The sequence below is a fragment of the Eubalaena glacialis genome, chromosome 12, assembly GCF_028564815.1.
Source record: "Eubalaena glacialis isolate mEubGla1 chromosome 12, mEubGla1.1.hap2.+ XY, whole genome shotgun sequence".
NCBI lineage: Eukaryota > Metazoa > Chordata > Mammalia > Artiodactyla > Balaenidae > Eubalaena > Eubalaena glacialis.
This window is the reverse complement of record NC_083727.1, coordinates 54,533,872-54,546,662: the sequence shown is the minus strand read 5'-3', so window position 1 is coordinate 54,546,662 and position 12,791 is coordinate 54,533,872. Positions and strand designations below refer to the sequence as shown.

The following is a 12,791-nucleotide window of genomic DNA, read 5'->3' as shown; positions in this document are numbered from 1 at the left end:
CTAAGTCTCATTCAAAGTATTACCATCTATTATTAAAGTGGATGGAGCAATTGCAGTTCAGTATATGAATATGTGGATGAAACTGCTTAATTTACTCCAGCTGCAGAGAAGACAATTTGTGTACCTTTTAAAAACTAGCCTACCTAATAATTTAAAGATATAATGAAGTAATTAAATACAAAATGAAAGCAGCACTCTCTGGAGGGAGAACACTGTAACTGAAATTTTTAATAAACTGGAGAAAGGCCAAGTCCCTTCCACCATCCTAGACCCACAGAGGAACACTGGGCAGGACAGCAGCACAGTAACTGCTGTTGGCTTCTTTCAGATTTGACCTTCCATGCTCAGCTTCCCTGCAGACCTAGACTTGCAACTCAAGAGAGCGATTCTTGGGCGGTGGTGTGCTCCTGTCAGAGAATGTGAAAACTGATGCGGTGGATGCAATTTTCTTGAGATCAAAATGGGTGTATCTTTTTTTTTTTCCAAACAGAAAAAAAAAATGTAGCTTTGTTCAATGGATATATATTTAATATTAGAAGAGAGATGACTTCATCCTGCTGTATGTGTGAATGGTGTGCTCTGTAACAGCTAAGAATGTTAGGATACAGATCTTGCTCAGAGAAGTTTAAAAATGATGCAGTTTCCAATCAATAATTAAAAAAAAGGTATATATTTTCTGATCATAATGTAATATAGATTAGATACTAATAATGAGGTAATCTAATCAACAATTAGAAATGTACTCAATATTGTATATTTTGAAAATTTGTGTCAACTATCTCTAAAATATATTTATTTTACATTAACCAGAACATGGTGTAATTGTATCCTTGTCTGGGTGCTAGTGTATCCCTGATAGAGTTTTTGGGTCTGAGAATTTTCAGCACAGTAAATAGTGCGGCTGAAAAGCTTTAATGCTTGATGATGGTGCTAGTATGATAATAAATGTTGGAAGAAAACAACATTTAAAATGAGCCACGTCTAGAACTTGTAACTGGCTGGTCCTATGCTTACTATCTTGATACACGTGGTTTCAGCAAGCAAAATCAGGCCGACACTGTATGTGTGTTCAGTACTGAGCAGTTGTCCTGTGATCATCTTTTAACCCAATAAATTGTCACTGGCGTCCTATCTCTTTCCTGTGACAGTTTGCACCATTACATCTAGACAGTCATAATGCCTTACAGACCAAAGGGCCAGTTTCCCCCAAACACTCTTCATGTGCAGTGTGGACGGGAAACTTTCACACTCATAAGCATGCAAAAAATACGGTTAGCCTCAACCTACAGAGAAAATGCTAAAGCCAACAAAGAGCTTCATTCAATTTCTTTTCATTTTAAGGAATAATATCGAAAGAAGAAAATCATATGAACTGAGATGACGTGGTTAAATGGAAGAAGGTTTCTTGGGAAATCAATTAGAAGACCAACGTAATTGCTTTTTAATGGAGCTTCCTCGAGTAATCATCCGTGTTTGAAAGACAGCTTACCGGTGATGCCACTGGGTTCCCGCTGGAGGTCACAATACCAGAGTCGGTTTACGGGATCACACCCCTCCCTTATCGACAACAAGACGTAGCGACCGTCGTCAGATAACTATGAAGGGAACAAAAAGAGCACATGGGGCTGATTAGAATATATTTTTTTGTGAGAACACTGTTAAATATTAAGTAAAAAATAAAGGTTCACCGCAAATGCAGTATCTTTACCCCAAACAGTTGGATTGGATATGAAAGTTATCAGAAGAAAAGGTGAACATCAATTTTTTAACTTATTTCACTGTTAATCACAGTTTATTTTAACAAAACACAGTGAAATATTTAAGTTGAAAATACTTATATATAACTGAACGCCATGACTCAGTGTGACTTTTATTTAAAGTCTATTCTTTATAGTCAGTAATACTGTAATAATTTTGTATGGTGACAGATGGTTACTGGACTTGTCACGGTGATCGTTTGTAACGTATTTGTTGGATTGTTATGTTGTACACCTGAAACTAACACAATATTCTATGTCAATTACACTTAAATTTTTTAAAGTTAAAAAAAATAAAGTCTATTCTTTAACTGAAAAATACACGCAATCTGTCATTTTGCATATAAATGTCCCTGAATTTGAAATTTTGTCACAGGTTACACATTTTAAAAGCTGCTCTAAATGAGTAAGAATTAGCAAAATGGGCGCAGATGCACAAATGTTCATTTGTGGTTCATATCGGTCACATTAGCAAGTTTCTACTGAACAACTAAACAACTTTTTATGCGTATCTTTAGTCCCCTATATATCACAAGGCAGCAGAGATAAAAGACCTGTGCTTCAGTGGATTTCTTTTAAAATATTAAACAGGAGAATCTTAGGTAGCAAAAAGAATCTTGATAAAAAACGAATGCAACAAATAATACATTATGGTTTTGAGTTGTCAAAATTGATATAAGTAGTATCAGACTATATACATCCTTTTGCAACTTTTTTCATTCAATACAATTTAAAAAATTAATCCATGTTGATACATGTATATTTGCTTCACTTATTTTAACTGCTGTAAAATATTCCAATCTAGGAATACATCACAACTAATTGATCCATTTTCCTACCACATAATTAGATTATTTCCATTTTCTTCCTTTGTGGTTTTTGTCCTTATTACAAGCAATACTTTAAAAAATTCCTGAACATGTTTATCGTGGCCTCATATACATGTTTCCCGGGGTACATAACTACAAGTAAAACTGCTCAGTGGTATGATATGCACATACTCAACTTTACTAGATGTTGCCAAATTATTATTATTTTCCTAACTGGTTGTATTGACTTACACTCACGTTATCGGCTGTCCTGTTTTCCACATCCTACTCTGAAAGTGAATTTTATGTGTCATCTTGGCTAGGCCACAGGACCTATATATTTGGTTTATTCTAGATGTTTCTGTGAAGGTGTTTTTTTGGATGAGGTTAACGTTTAAGTTGGTGGACTTTGAGTAAAGCTGACTACTCTCCATAATGTGGGTCAATCTCAACCAATCAGTTGAAGGCCTTCATAGAAAAAGACTGACGTCCCCTGGCCAGAAGGAATTCTGCCAGCAGATGGCCCTTGGACTCAAGCTGAAACTCCTCCCTAGGTTTCCAGCCTGTCAGCCTACCCTGTAGATTTTGGAAGTGTCAAGCCCCTACAATCATGTTAGCCAATTCCTTTAAACAAGTTTCTCTCTCTATATATATATTATATATACATATATTCCATTGGTTCTGCTTCTCTGGAGAACCCTGACGAATGCACTTACCAACAACTGCTATTCCTTCATTTATTCATTCAATAAATAGCTGCTAAGCAGCTATTATGTGCAAGACATTTTCCTAGATGTTAAAGACAAATCAGTGAATAAATCAAGGGGGAAAAGTTACACCCTAGTGGAGGAGACATGCCCATAAATATGGAGTAACGTAGTCTATTATAAAATGCTAAATGCCGTACAGAACATGAACAGGTCTGGGTAAGGGAGGCAGGATGTGTGGGGAGGGACTGCAGTTTTAAATATGGCAGTCAAGGAAGGCTTCATAAGAAGGTGTCTTGCCAACTGATGGGACCATGCTGTATAGCACAGGGAACTCTACCTAAATGGGAGGGAAGTCCAAAAGGGAGGGGATATCTGTATGTGTATGGCTGATTCATTTTGCTGTGCAGTGGAGGCTAATACAACATTGTAAAGCAACCATACTCCAATAAAAGCTTAAAAAAAAAAAAAAAGGTGTCTTTCCACTGTCTTCTGACTTGAATTGTTTCAGATGAGAAGTCATTCATGTTTTTCTCCCTATGTACAATGTAATGTATTTTCTTACCTGGCTGCTTTTAAATTTTTCTTATTATCTTTGGTCTTCTACGAATTGATTATAATGGGCTTTGCTGTAGTAGCCTCTTTCAGATCTGTTGAGCTTCTTGAATCTGCAGGTTTGTCTATTTTACCAAATTCGTAACATTTTTGGCTGTTTTTTTCCTCGTATGATTTTTGTGTCCCCTCACCCCTACCCTAGGACTTCAAATACATAATGTTAGATCACTTAGTATTGTTCTACAGTTCAGTGAGACTGTGTTCATTTTTGTTTCAGTTTTTTTCTGTGGCTTAGTTTCAACTTGCTGTCTTCAAATTCAGGTATTTTCTTTTATAGTATCTAAACTGCTATTAAACACATGCAGAGAATTTTTCGATTCATATAGTTTATTTTTCACCTCCAGAAGAATATTTGGTTATTTTTATGTTTCCTATTTCTTTGTTCATTTATAATTCATTAACATTTCCTAAAATCCTTTTAAAATTATTTTTATAATTGCTTTCAAAAAGTCTATGTCTGCTAATTCTAGTATCTGTAATTTCTAGATCTGTTTTATTGACTAGTTTTTCTCCTGGTTATAAGTCACATTTTCCTGCTTCTTTGCATATTGAGGAATTTTTTTTATTGGATTTTGGACATTCTTAATGCTATCTGGGTTTGCTTTTTTTTTTTTTTTTTTTTGGTCTTTCTTTAAAATGTTTTGAGGCAGTTAATTTGGTGGATCAGCTGGATCCATCTAAGGTTTATTTTCAAACTTTGTTGGGGAAGGTCTACAGCCCTCCTGCAAAGGCATGGATGGCCTTTCTGGGGTCTCTGCTGAATACCCTGGGTGTTCACAAGGCCTTTCTACTTTAATGGTTAGAATGTGAAAGTCTCCCAGACTTGTTAAACCTCTGGTAGTTAACAGCTTGCAAGTCGCTGGTGGTTGTTCTCAGCTTGAATCATGGAGCCTCATCCTATGCATGCACCGCTCAACAGTCAGCCTAAGATGCAGGGGGATGCCAAGGAGATTTCTGGGACTCTTAGTGGGTGGTTCCCCCTTCGGGCACTGTGCCTGCAAATTCCAGTGGCTTCAGTCTTCCTGAATTCCAATCTTTGGAGCCTTAGTTCAGTGAGACTGTAATATTCTGGGGGCTCCTCCTTCTTGTGCCAGAGTTCAGAAAATTCCTCCAGGCAGAAAGCTGGGGCAATCATATGACATCTCTCTCACACATCACAGTCGTATGATACCTGCAGACCAATATCTGCAAACAAATGCTTTGTCTACTTTGGAGAGTTTTCTAGCTGTTTACGGCAGGAGGGTTAGTCCAGTATCAGTTACACATCATGGCCAGAAGCAAAAACTTGTCATTATGCTTTTATTTGTTTAACTCATTTTTAATTCTTTACTGGATAATTACAATTTTAGGGTATAGTATTATGTATGTTTAAAATACAGAGATGTAAGAATTAAGAATGTAATATAAGACTAATTAAAAAGATAATATTTATGATTAATAAAAAACGTAACAATGATATAGTTTCTTTTGTCTTATTACATAGTAGGCTATTTTTAGGGTTTTACTTACTAGCAGCATGGAGTTTTTAGACTTGGAGGAATTAGATTCCAGCTCTCTAGAAATGCCCATCCACTTTCTATCAGCAGGTTTGTTTTGGTAAACCAGCTGTCTGTCAGTCGGGCTCTCTGCATTTGTAAATTCACCACAATGGCTGTGTGTGTCTACAACATCCAGTATGTTTAAGAACTTGGCAGCACACCGGATGTGAAACACCTCTTTCTCAGAACAATTATTTTAAAGCACAGAGGTAATCTGTACTTGTGAAATAGAAGTGGGATGCCAACTAAGTACAGTTTTATAAAAGATTCTAGAAAAGTCCCATTTAATTTGGCTGTTCTTTCTTGGTGACATTTTTTCTGAGTTCTGAAGTTGTCTCCTTTCCAAAAAATGAATCATATTTTGCTGTATGAGTTTTGGTCACAAACTACACATGACACCGAACTACTCAGGTGCACTCTCTTCATCTCTTTCCAGGCTCGTTCTAGCTTCAAAGACTGTCAAATGGTTTTGGAGAAACTGCATATACATTCATGATTTCCATGTATTATTTACTCCATTCTCATCCTCAATGTATTTCCGAAAATTACCTGTCGTTACATTTTAAGTGGGTTTCTTAAAAATGAACATCTGGCTTGACGGAGTTTAAAAATTCACTCTAAGAATCCGTATTTTGTCTTTATTAATTGTTACTGCTTCCACATCTTAATTTTGAACATTCTAGTCACCTTGCTTTTCCCTTCTCCTTTTCTCTTTACACTGTATTAATATAAATTTCTTTATAAACTTTTTCCCTTCATTGACTGCATTGGGAGTTATATACTTTATTTCTAGTCTTTTTATACATTTTCCTTAAGCTTTTCATATACATAGCTAAAAAACCAGTGTCTAGAAATTCAGTTCCACCTCATTTTTAAACCATCCTATACTAAGAATATCATTAGCAACCTCACAATTATAACTTTATTAAATGTAATGGAAAGCAGCCTCATTAATAATACTTCATACTTTTGTTCTTTTGTCCTTTAAATAAAGACAGACTCTTTATAGCTTAGTGCTTAGAGTCATGCTACATCAATCATAAATGATGGCTAATTCAGTTGCAGTGATTCAGCCAACAGAATGACAGGGCAGTAAAACACTGCAAGAACCACACCAAACCTTCGATGACAGCTGTCTCAAGCACATCTAATGAGTTTTTCTCAGTATTTCTGCCTGCACCAAATGGTTGCCGCAGTTTATATTTAATCTAAGGCAGGAAGTCCCAAGGGAATTGCTGTTGGGATGCCAATTAAGTCAGTCTTTTTCTCTAGAACTCTCTTCATCACAACCCAGAGATATACCATAGCCACTAAACAAATCTGCTAAACTGCAAACAACTCTGAATTTCAAATGCTCAAGGTCTCAAATTTCAAAATCATTTATAAGTCATTGTTGCCCTAAAATATATAGTTCAGAAATATACCTTTTTCCACTAAAATTTAATCAGTAACAATGCATTCAACCACGGCCTCACATTCAGACTATTTCAAGACAATTTAAAAAACGAATTTTGGGAATCACTGGGAGGGGAAGACAAAAATAATGTTGATGATGAGGAGACTTAAATCTCAACAGAAGAAAGTGACTTTCCTGAAATCCAGATAAAAGAAAGATAGAAAAGCAGGAGAGCCAAGGGCCCCTTCAGGCCTTCATGAACAGTATAAATTCCAGTTCACAAAACATTGTTTCTCTTTAAACAATAAGACACAGGCTAGAAAAACCGTGTTCTCTAGAAGCAATTAATCTCATTCAAAAGCACTGACTTTTCACAACAGGGTTGCAATAATGCTAGACTGACCAATTATGAAATTTGTAATTCTTAAATCACAGCTTCCTTTTAAAAACTTTACGTCTATATTAAACAAATTTTCCTTAAGTCAAAATGATTTTATTTCATGAAATCCACCTTTTATGTAAATAAATATTAATGAACAAAAACAAAATTCTAAGAACTATTGTAAATAAAATATTGACATTTGCTGATATTAAGTCCATTGATTGCATTTCAAACAATACCAACAGGATGAAAGTTAAAACTCTTTACCATTCTTACTACTGACATTTTTTTTAAAAAGTATTTCCCTTTAGACACAAGTTACTTTGACAATCTAATTGCGTGAAGTCATTTGCTGAATTACATTTAGAGTACTGATTAAATATCTTTAGAAAATGTTAATTAAGGGAGACAGGAATAACATCTGTATTGATAAAAGTATCTGGAAAGAGAAAAAATTCAAATGTACAAAGAATGTGGTATTCACAGATAGGCTACATAACATTTGGAAATCTGCTGGTACTTAGCTATTCATTATCCATAAGCAGATAAAAAACAAAGCCAAAAGCCATCCTCCCTTGCTCCTGGGGTAGATGAAGTCGGAGATAAAACTGTCACAAAAGGTGGCTGGTTTTAACAGGAGAATCTGCTGCCAGCCAACTTTCCATTGGGTCAGAGACACAATTTAACATGTGCCACCAAACACAGCCGTCCACTATTTGGGGGAGTCAGAGCTGAGGCTGTTTATTCAACCAACATTTGCTGAGAAGCTGCTGCGGCTGAACCAGGTTGTGGAACACACAGATCAATAGCACAGGGCATTCAAGACCTTATGCTTAGGTGGGAGAGTTAGACACTTAGACACACACACACCCAAAGTTATATTGTAAACATTGATAGTGAGAAATACAAAGCATTGACGAGAGTGCCAGAGAGGAGCATCTAACAGGGAAGGGAGTTGGGAGGAACAGTGAGATCTGAGAAGGCTCTTGGGGGGACTTCCCTGGCGGTTCAGAGGTCCAGACTCCGCGCTTCCACTGCAGGGGGTGTGGGTTGGATCCCTGGTTGGGGGACTAGGATCTTGCATGCTGTCCTGCGCAGCCAAAATAAATACATAAATTTAAAAAATTCATTCGACAAGACTCTTGGGAATGGATGGTCCCTAACTGATTTTTAAAAGGGAAGCAGAATTCCTCTAAAAGTGATTGCTTGACTCTTCCCATTCTTATAGCTGCTATGCTGGCATAGGTATCTGGTTCAGAGAGCTATGTCTAACACACACTCAAGCTACACAGACACTCATTCTCAAGTGTACATCTCACCGACAGACATCAGCACGAGTAGCGGACACTGGGGTCTGCTGAAGCGCTCACTCCCCCAGCTGCCGGGCGCTGGGAGCAGGCAGCTCTCAGCTGAGCACCTTGGGGCCTTGTCCTCCGGGTGAAGACAGCTACCCCTCCCAAGGTCACACATTCTTTTTGGTTCATCCCACATGCAGTGACTGATTAATGCATAAAGGTATAAAGGTCCAGGCCCCTCACCCCTAGTTAGGAAAATGCTGAAGGGCTAACCCAGCTCAAGAGCTCCCTATAGGACCGGCTGAGGCCCTTGTCATGATTTCATTCAACTTCTCCCCCTTCTGCCTTCACTCCCCAGCACAGGAGAAGGTTCTGAAAGCACCCCCACTGAACTTCTGGAGGCTGCTCCCCAGGGAACCTGACCTGTGACAGCATGCAAGGCATCATGTCATCTGGTTTCTCATCTTGGCATATTTTACGCTAACTGAAGGAAACCTTTTTAAGTGGTGGTTTCTAGTTTTGGAGAGGGGCACCCAAAAAGGGGCACCTTTACAGTTATCAAAAGGCCGGGCATAAGGTATGGGGTTATCAGACTTTATACTTTCATTAAAGAAGCCACATGAGTTCACTGAGAAATTTTACCTGTGCGTATTGTGGTATTAAGCCTCCCTGGGACAGTAATATTTACCAGGAAACCTTTGACGGACATCATGCAAACTATTCGACTATTCGACAGTGTATATATTTTATACTTTATTCTGTTAGATTCACATGTGCTGCTCCCACACACACATGACTCAGCACATTCAGGAATGTAACCCTTACAAACCCAGAAACCATCAGACACGAAATTTAGAGATAAGCAGCAACCAGAGCAAACCTCTGGGGAATCTACTCCGAAATAATACGTTTTTATGAAATTTCTTCTGTTAATGTCTCATGTAGGTGTGACGGTGATCCATTCAGACCAGAGTCTGGGTCAAGCTGCACCGTGTTCACAAGAGGTCACTGGCTCCACCATCGGCTCATTGGAGGCTTTTTAAAAAAATATGAATTGACGGAAATAAGTGTGAAATAGAACATATGTTCTATGTTGATAGAACATAAATAATAAATATGTTGATAATAGCAGTTTCTCTAGAGAATGGGATCTTTGTATGTTATTTTATTTATTTTAAAAAATTTTATTTATTTATTTATTATTATGATTATTATCTTTTGGCTGCCTTGGGTCTTCGTTGCTGTGCTTGGGCTTTCTCTAGTTGCGGTGAGCAGGGGCTACTCTTCATTGCGGTGTGCAGGCTTCTCATTGTGGTGGCTTCCCTTGTTGTGGAGCACAGGCTCTAGGCTCACGGGCTTCAGTAGTTGTGACACACGGGCTCAGTAGTTGTGGCTCACGGGCTCTAGAGCGCAGGCTCAGTAGTTGTGGCGCATGGGCTTAGTTGCCCCGCAGCATGTGGGATCTTCCCGGACCAGGGCTTGAACCCATGTCCCCTGCATTGGCAGGTGGATTCTTAACCACTGCGCCACCAGGGAAGTCCCTTGTATGTTATTTTAAACAATAAACTTATTTATTATTACTAGCATAAAAATTTTAAAGTAGATGAATCTGGCTATTTTTAGTCTCAACACTATATAGTAAAAACAGCTGGGCTTTCCAGCTGACCCGAATAAGCTAGCTTTTCTTCATGCATCTCATATTAAGAGAAAATTAACAGAAGATCACTTTATTAATGTTTTAAATTCGCAACCATTTAACTATCTACAAAGTTGTCTTTCAAAACGTTGCGACCCATAACTAATATTTACATATACATAGAATACGTGGACTTTCATCAAACTTATTATCCTTTTCAAAGAAAAGCTCATAAGCTGTTTTATACTAGAGCTACTAGACTCCATGGTTACATGGTCTTGTGTTCATAACCAAAGCTTCACGAACATGAAATTTCTTTAATATATACAATTTTTTCCACTTAGAATCCAACAAGAGGGTGGATAAAGTCTTTTCATAATTTGAAAGTACATGCACTTCTTCAAATTGAGGAAACTACTTTCTTTTATATATTATGACAAAATAATTCATTGTGTGTATAAAAAAAGTATACTAAAAAGCAGTGAGACTTAAAATTGCCTGAGAAATTAACAAAAGGTGTGAAAATGGATTTTAATAGCTTTGAGAGTTAATCATGTTTCTCTCAGAGCAGGAAACTCTTATCAGCTTTATCTCACAGACTCTTGTGGATTCCTTTCATAATAGTTGTGAATCATGACAACATCTCTTTACTAAGTATGTTTCCAAAACATAATCTAGGAAAACTTTTAAATGTCAAACTAATCACCTACAGTGATGGCTTTTCATGTATGGGACTCATTATGGATTTGTAATAAAAACAGGAGACAGTGTCAGTAGCAGAAGCACGAGATAGTCTAAGCAATATGATGTGCACTGACATAAACATTTCTAATAGGTAGTCCTTAAATCAGCTTTCCCAATACTGGGTGCTACTACAGCAATGCGGGAGAAAGGAAATCAACCCCAGTACTCTATGATGTGTTTTGCTTGGTATGCCAGAAACAGATATACCAGAAAATGCTAGGAAAAGAAAACCCATTCAAAGTAAAATTAGTAACGGAGGTCTCGACATGCTATAGCCACTCTTGTTTCTCGTCTACCTGATTGTTTCTCTGGCACATAAGCTCGGTTATTTCAGAATCGACTGTTTGTTTTCTTTTTTCCCCCACTGAGCAGTAAGGGGGGGTAGCTGAGAAAAGTGACTGACCAGCAAATCCAACTTCTACCACAAAACCAACTCTCTCCTATCAGGAGCTGTTTTATGAATTCAGAGCAGCGTTACCTGCAGCCTTGCTCACGTCCAGGTCTTTAGTTTGGCTTCCTGACTTTCTGCCTTCCCCATCATGCTCTGAGATGTCCCTGCGTGCCCATCAGCCTGATGGAGATTATCACTTCATGCAGTGCTGGCGAAAGAGAGGACGTGGGCCGTGAGCCTCGGACACACACAGTCCAGGGAGGAGTCCCCCTGGGACTGATATAAGGACTGCCACTCCTGTGATGAACAGAAGGAATCAGTCTCCAGGAGCCAGTGAAAGTGCAGGACTCCCTGGGACAGCACGGTGAAGGGTCACCAATCAGAACACATGCTGGCAGCCTCAGGTTCAAGTACCAAAGTTAAGGTCAAGAGGACAACGGTGTCTTTAGAATGAAACACAAACTGAACGTGGTGGGAATTCTGTCATGGGCCCCCAAGCGTCTATGTATTACTTAAAAATGTTTATATAGAATAGTTTACTACAGCCAAAACATCTTCCATCAGGGCCAGAGCCTGCCCATCTCTGCTCCTGAGTACCACCTGGCCCTGGCACAGTGGTGGACCCAAGGTAATAAGGGCTTCTAGGTATTTGGGGAGTAAATGCATGAACTGTGCCGACCAGGAAGAGGGCTGCCGAGCAACACTGCTCAAGCGGGAACCATCCAACAGGAAAGGGGCAGGTGAGGCAGAGTTTCCTGAGGAACATCTGACTTTAGTATGTATGCTCTGTAAGGCAACGCTGGGTGCACCAGCGTCTACAGGGTCTTTGTGTGCGTGAGCCTCAGCAGGGGAAGGGGGAGTACAGAAATTAACATTCTGAGTGCCCACCATGAGTCAAGCATTAGGTAATGTTCATATATATGTAATACACATAAATGTGTACAAGTTCATATATATGTAATATACATAAATATGTACACAAACACAGTTGACCCTTGAACAACTTGGGTCCGCTTACACACAGATTTTTTTCAGTAGGAAATGCTACGGGTCCAGAGTTGGTTGAATCTGTGGATGTGGAATAGTGGATACGGAGGAACCGCATATATAAAGGGATGATAAGTTATAAGCACCCCTAACCCCTGCATTGTTCAAGGGTCAGCTGTATATACATACTTTAATTACTAGGGATCACAGTGAACATAGAAAGATGGTTTATGGGGATATGTGATAAATATTAAGATCAAGATTACCTTTGTACAATAAAATTAGGTTCTCAATGTAGGATTCAGCTAGATAATCACAAAGAGGCTGGGCATTTTCTTCTTAATCCTTTCTAAAGGGACTTGAAATATTTTCAGAATCTACACTCTAGAGCACCCTCTGCTGGGAAAAGTGCCTCAAAATGCATGCTTTGTGGGGTTTTTTTCCTCCAAATGCTCTACAAGTCACTTTAAAATAGACTTTTTTTGTCCAAAAGAACCTTCTAAAACATGATTATTTCTATCCTCCCACAATCCT

The 12,791-nt window shown here is 38.4% G+C and overlaps 1 protein-coding gene across 1 annotated transcript in view; it reads right to left on the bottom strand.

Annotated features, from left to right (window-relative positions):
• The window catches only part of PREP (prolyl endopeptidase), a 136,921-nt gene that overhangs the window by 83,629 nt on the left and 40,501 nt on the right, over nt 1-12,791 (bottom strand). Inside the window, exon 7 of the mRNA XM_061206834.1 lies at nt 1,490-1,595. Coding sequence (XP_061062817.1) covers nt 1,490-1,595 — 106 coding nt within the window. The remainder of the gene's footprint in view (nt 1-1,489; nt 1,596-12,791) is intronic.